The 7,106-nt window shown below is 38.8% G+C and overlaps 1 protein-coding gene across 2 annotated transcripts in view; it reads right to left on the minus strand.

Annotated features, from left to right (window-relative positions):
• The window catches only part of TFPI (tissue factor pathway inhibitor), a 60,411-nt gene extending 53,959 nt beyond the window's left edge, over positions 1-6,452 (minus strand). Inside the window, exon 1 of one of the 2 annotated variants that reach the window (XM_053982741.1) lies at positions 6,343-6,452. In XM_053982741.1, coding sequence (XP_053838716.1) covers positions 6,343-6,396 — 54 coding nt within the window. In that variant the 5' untranslated portion in view covers positions 6,397-6,452. The remainder of the gene's footprint in view (positions 1-6,342) is intronic. The other variant, XM_053982743.1, reaches the window with a different exon arrangement.
• Positions 6,453-7,106: the final 654 nt, after the last annotated feature.

The raw sequence follows: 7,106 nt of genomic DNA on the forward strand, positions 1-7,106 counted from the left end.
GTCTATATTTTTTATGCAGATGGGTAGAAAAATTTAGTCAACAACAATTTCACCTTCAGGAATACAAGCTGGAAAGCCCAAAGTAAACTCAGAGGCCACCCCTGCTGCATTTATCAGTAAACCCAAAGGCACAGGCCTTCACTCTGTAAACTGAATTGCACCTGCAGCTGTTATTAGCCAGTTATGCAGAAAAATGTACAGACACAGCAAGCAATACCTCTCTACAGCAAAAGAGAAAATTACAGCTCATGCAATAAATACTCTCCATTTAAGCAGAACTACTTGCCCTGCACTTATTTGCTCACACTGTTGACAAAATAACAAGAAAAACTCCACTCTTTTCAGCCTCCTGTCCACAAAGGGATTGACAGTTTCTTCCATCTGGCCCCGTTCGGCACAGCTTACTCCATGTAAATATAAATAACAAGAGGAAGAGGGAACTGCCTGCAATGGGCTGGAGTACAGGATTTCCAAATGCTGTGCAGGAGGCATTACTGAGCTATATTTGCCATCCATTCTAGCTCTCACATGTTTAGGCTGTGTTTAAACTCTGGCAGTGCAGCAATGATTACTGGATGAACATAAATCCATTAGTATTCCTAGCCTGGAAAACCCAGGCAGTCCCAGAAGAGCCCTTAACACATTTCTTCCTCTTGAATAAATCCAGTGCAAGGGTCAACAACTCTGAAGAGAGAGCCTGCATGCCATATACTCTGCTATTGAATTTTTGTTGCAATATTAAAATTGCAGCACAGCATAATTCCCAAAGATTCACTGAAGCAAAGTGTAAGATGTTGCCACTTTTCCCTCCAATCAGATATTTTCCCCTCCAGGACAATACAACATTTGTTCCTGTTGAACAGTTTTTACCTTAGCCCTAGCAACATATTTTAAGGCTTCATGTTTAAGCATATGTTTTGTATGGCTTATCTGAGACATTCTGGCTTACAATTAAAAAAAAAAACAAAACAAAACACCCTTAACAAAACAAAAAGCCCACTGCACAAAAAAAAACCCCATAAAACCTAACAAAAGCCCTTTGTTTAAGGTATATGTAAATTTAAGGTACTGCATAAAATATGAACATGAAATTCAGTGGGCACTGGCATAACGGGAAACTTTGCATTCAGAGATCTCACACATTTGTGACTTCTGAGGTATTTTTTCCTAGGAAAACCAGGCAACCTGAGTAAGAACTCCAGTTATATCTCAGATCTTCTCTCTTTCAAAAGGCCAGTAATTTTGCCACTCTTTCCCTATTCAAAAACATGAACCATTCCACGTAAAGGACACATTGGATCAAAAAATGTACCAGGTACTTATAAATCTTAACCATGTTTGAATAAGTTTAAGGGTGAAGGCAGATTCTGTGGATTTAATCAATAAAAACGCTTACTGAAGTATGGAAAACCCACCTGTGAATCCAGGGAAAATTTGACATTATTAAAACCCTTCTATTTTTCTCCCAATCCTTTGTTACAGTAAGAGGCCAAACCTGCAAAACTTGCACTGTTTGTGAAAAGTGCATCTCATGAAGATGCCTGTCATGCTCTCTTGATCATGCAGTTTCATACTAAATATTCCTTCAATAAAACAAATTTGATGTTATAGCATATTTCATATATATATATTACATAGCATGTTACTACATTTTTGAACCAAGGTGAAAGATAAAAATTGTTTGTAAGAGCAGCTGTGCAGTTGTAAAACCAACCTCGCTTTCAATTAATGCGGAACCCATTTGTGAATCCTGTCATGGATCTAAACAGATTTCCTTTAAATACCTATAGGTGGTGCTGAAATACAACTGTTCCTTAAAAAAGCAACACTCACAAAGTAACTGTAGCACAGCTACCCACTAAAATGGGTTTTACTCCTGGCTGTGCAGATTTACTCCAGGGAAACACAGCTGAATCACAATTTGAGTGCATTACTGGTGTTTTCCTCAGGTACTTATCAGAACAGATTTCCCTCACATGGTCATGATGCCTTATAGCCAAAGACTGCAGTTGCAAAAAATGAGGCTATTTTTTAAAATCAATAGAAATACCCAATAAAAACAACAGGGCCTATGAACACATAGCTGGCCTGACCATGGCATAACTAGAAAGGAAAAGAAACACGAACATGTTTGGCCAAGAATTTCCCTTTCAGGTTCACCCTGATAATCAAACATTTTGCCATTCAGTATAAATAAAAACAATGAAGCTACTAATAGTTGTCTGGGCATTAGCCCAGTTTGCTGAAATGAAGCAGAACTAACTGGCTTCTCCACAAACATATAGTGGAAAAGAAAAATAAAATTTGCCAGGCATAATTAACATGTGGTAACATGATAATCAGTGCCAGATGAACCCATACTTTCTGGTTTTAAAAAATACACAGTAATTCCACACTGGTGCTTATTTATAGAGAAACTGAAGTGCTAATGATTACAAACATAGTTTATGGTAAAATTCATAGCTTGAGCCATTTCCTGTAATGCTAAAACTCAACAATTTCCAAATTATATTCAGCCTTATAAAATATGAATATTGAGGAAACAAGTTACAGTAACAAAATAAATGTATTTCTATAACTTTTAAAATATAAATAGTGCACAGAAAAAATGTGGCATCAAAAATTTGTATAAATAACTAAATGTTTACAAAGTTTTTGAACAAAGATTCATGCACATCACATAAAACAAGTGAATGACATGAAGCATGAAAGTTAAGAAACAACTTAGTCCCTGAATACATCTGTGTATTTTAAGCCAAAACATGCAGAACACCAAACTGCCTCTCCTTCACCTTGCACCATAAACTGCAAGCCACAGAAGTGACCTTTTCCTCTGTTCATTATAAAACCACAAAACACAGAAAACTACGCTCAGCCCTCAATTTTTCTCTCAGCAAGAGAAAAAAAAAAAGACAATACATTAAGTTCCTAAAAGAATGGAGAAAATTCTGAAATCAGTATGAAAATGGATATATATTTATTCTTGCTTTCCTTTAGTTGCCAATTTAAGCTACTTTCAGAAAACAAAAAAATAGCTTGCATGGGAAGTAGCGGTGTACATCACCACAAGATGTACATCATCCTTTCTCTCAGTATATTCTGTTGATTAAGATGTAATCCATTTTTTCTTTTTCCCCCCACCATCTTTCAGGCATTCCAGCTAATTTGGAAGTTTAAACCCAGTGTAGGATGACTCGGATGCAGTAAAGCAGTGCAGCACACACAGGCAGGTTGAAAATAAGGTATGAAATCCACAGAGACCATTCTGCTGCTTCACAGCTAAGGCAGACTCTTGCTCTAGACACACGAGGATATTATCATGACCTTCAGGCCTAATTTTTAAAAATGAAAATATAAAAAAATATCTTTTGTCCAGGCTATCTCATTTGAAGTTTCAAGTCTGCACAGGATGAGCAACTCAGTTATTTCCTTTGGAAAATCCTGGCCTATATTGTCCACCTCTCCTTGGAGTTCTTTTTGAATTAGAGGACATTGTTAGTCTTCAAATTTGCTTCCCAATGTCTTACCAGACTTGGGTCATATATTTTAGTAGGAAAAATTGGATTACAAATTGGTATTCCTAGGGAAAATGAATTCCTGTTAAAAACAAGAGAAGCAACGCTTGCCATCTGTTTTCTGATCTTTGGCAGACTTCTATAAACATAGAACTGAGTCTAAATCTGATTTAAGTTGTTTAAAGAAGCTACAAAAAAGTGGAATTCCTTGGAATAAAAGTAGTTTTAATCTCCCCCAGCAAAAGGCAGGCAGCATAAATCAGACATTGTGGTTAATGCTTAAAATTATACTTAATTATATCTCTATTAAGTAGTTTGATTACACAGGGAGTATTTAAGCAAACCTTACCTTTAGCTAACACCTAATTCTCAAAGTTGCAAGACCTCATCTGCCACTATAAAAACCTTTAAAAACAAACACCTGTGTTTTAAGTACAATTGCAGGTGAAAATGACCAGCAAAATTGCCTTTCTCACCTTCTTGTTCCCTCTTGCATAGTAACCACCCCAGTGGTTTTTGAGGTTTTTTTCCTCCCTTATTGCTTTCAGAAATATTATGGAACTCTCATCTACCTCTTCTGCACACCCCCACACTCCGGAGTCACTACATGACTCTGATCAGCAATAAAAACTAGTCCTACTCCTCCCATCAGCCCTCCTGCTACTCCACCTACACATGGGCTGCTTATAGACATCAGCTGCTCAATCAAAGAATCTCTACCAGCTGGTACAAATAGCTCTCTAAACATGAGACAACCACTGTGTACTTACCACAAAAGACCACACTAACTAAGAGATGTGAGTGTTGTGCCATTTTTTAACCCAAGTTCACCCTGCCTCACAATGTTATTGATGGCATGGGAGTTGAACTCTTATTACTAAGGCAGGGGAACACCAAACTGACTGCAAGAAAAACAAGCCACATTTCTAGGAGAGGCTGCTAGACAATGAATCCTCTTAAGCTATTCTACTAAGTCATTACAGAGCAAAGTAGATACTGTTCACTACAGAACAATTTCACCAAATTTAAAAGTGGAATTTATTAAGTTACAACCCAGACAGATTTTACTCCCATCCAATGTGTTAGTCTCAGACTAAAGTTTGAACTCTTCTGAAACTAACTTACTAGCCACAGTCCTGCCTCTTGATGGCAAGACAGCACAGCACAGAAGTAGAAAAATGGCAAAAATTGAAGTAGTCATATTAATTAGCATGACATTTTCTTAAAATACACCTAAAATTCTGCTCTCCAACTGTAACATAACTACTTTTCTTGAATAATGTAACTGTTGGTGAACAAATAACTCTTTCCAATGCTCATATGCACTTTCTCTGAAAAGCCTTGGAAAGATTATTGTCACAAAAAATGCCAAATCTGAGCAAGACAAAAAAATATAGCCAGATAAAAGCTGCTAAAAAGCCATACATTTTTTTCTTTCTACTCTAGAAATCCATGTTTTAGTCAGTTTGGCCAATTTTGGTGCCTAATTCTACAGAGCACTAGCATCCTAACTGAGTAAAATTACATCGAGGGAGAGCAAAAGAAAGGATCAGTCTATATACTTAGGCCTCTGGGTTGGTCAGAAGTGATTAAGTTAATATTTATCAATTTATGTGTATTTTTACAGTGGGGGAAAAATAAGTAAAGACAAAGGAGCAGCCACTACGCAATCCTTATCCTCCAACAACTTTGTCCAGCACAACTCATGAGAACTCTGCTAAAATAATTTATCATTATCTAATCGTTTGATCATCAGTAACCACAAACAACAGGAGAAAGTTTAAGCAGCAGTGACTTTCACAGGCCAGATTGGAGAGAGTGGGATTTTCATGGTCTGTCTTGGAAACTGAACAGGAAAGAAAATCCTGAGCCTTAAACACACCGTCTCATCAATATTCTATGAATGGTTTTGCTTCCACTCTTGGAAAATAATAAATGATTCGTTCTATTCTAATGATTAACTGCATGCAAGGCACAATTCTGTTAAATACACTCAGTATTCACAGCTAGCCCTTCAGGACTAGGTAGAGAATAAAACTGCCCCTTATATTGCATCTGATGGTATAACTGAAATTTTCATTCATTCTATCATTTCCCATTGACCCAGGCTGAGGTCAGACTGCTGCAGCACTGTGCTTATGAATACAAAAGTTATTTTATTTACTAGAAAGGCTCCCCAAAGCCTATCTAAGGCTGTTAAGCTGTTCAAATATTCATGTGGTTTATTTTTTTTTTTATTGTAGCGACACCTAGACAAAAAGGTATTCTCATACTCAAAAGAGAAGCATTTTTTTCTTACCTTCAAGGAGTTTACTCAGCAGTTTACCTACATGGCAAACAGATGCTACTACCCTAATTTATTCATAACGCACTGTGATGGTATCTAGAGAAGCACAGAGCAGACTTGTGTGGCTTCTACCATCCCTTATCTCTGCTGCAATTCATACATTGTAATTGCAGAAGCTTTGCAATACCCAAGGAGTACTTTGGGATGCTGGCAGCTACTAATGAAAACATCTCTTTCCTCTTCCTCCTGCCTCAGAGAAGCTAATAGCTTTCATGAGGTACAAAGCAGAACAAAAACATTGTTTCTGTAATCACTTCATTAATAACTTATTCCAAACCACACACAGTTCTGCTTTCTCTCCTATCAGGATGCAGCAGACACTACAATTCCAAATTACTCATGAATTTGATTAGTTACTACCCTCATCAGCTAAACCACTGAACACAGTTAGCAAAGTCTGTCACAGTGGAAAAAGGGCAGTGTAAGTTGCAGCCAGCATTTGCAGTATTTCAGAAAGCCACATTTCCATGCAAACCTGACCTGAAAACAGGCACAGCACATCCCATTCCTGTGGTTTCCATAGGCTTTTCCCATCGGCTGTGGCTGCTCCAGCAGCTCCTCCACCAGCACGTGTTGAGCAACGAGCAGCACTGGGCAAAGACAACAAATAAAGACATATGAGTAAATTATTAATTTTCCCACATCCTTAGTAAAAAGCTGATGGCAAGAGTGGTGAATCACCCTTTGGCCCTGCTCACCTGGAAGGGAGATTGCTGGACTGTGAGCCACCTTCATTCCTAACTTAAACTAAGGAAAAAAAGAAAAAAGCCCAACAAGCTGCCAAAATACCCAAACCCACACAAAGAACACAGACCGAACCTGTTCACGGGGAGTTAAGCACAGCAGCTCCCACAGAACCCCTCTTTAGAGCCGGCTGTGGGACTAATGGGCAGCGCTCCCACTCCTCCTGCCTTATAAACCCTGCGCGCAGCTCACCTGCAATTAATTACCGCAATTAATGACCGCAATTAGCCCGGGGCGGGAGCGCAGCCCCGGCTCCGGCCGGCCCAGCGCTGCCTTCATTAGGGAAGAAGGCTGGGACAGATCCCGTCCCTGAGGGAGCCAGGGGCGGCTGCGGCTCCGTAGCCTCCATCCCCGGGCACACCGGCACTGCCTTGCCTGGAGGGCGTGATGGTCCTCAAATCACAGGAATACGGAAAAAAAAAAAAAAAAAAAAAAAAAAAGGAAAAGAAGCCAGAGGCCTCTTTCTCAAGGGATTAAGGGTCACTTTTGAAAGAATCAAG

The sequence above is a fragment of the Vidua macroura genome, chromosome 7 (genome assembly GCF_024509145.1).
Source record: "Vidua macroura isolate BioBank_ID:100142 chromosome 7, ASM2450914v1, whole genome shotgun sequence".
Lineage (NCBI taxonomy): Eukaryota > Metazoa > Chordata > Aves > Passeriformes > Viduidae > Vidua > Vidua macroura.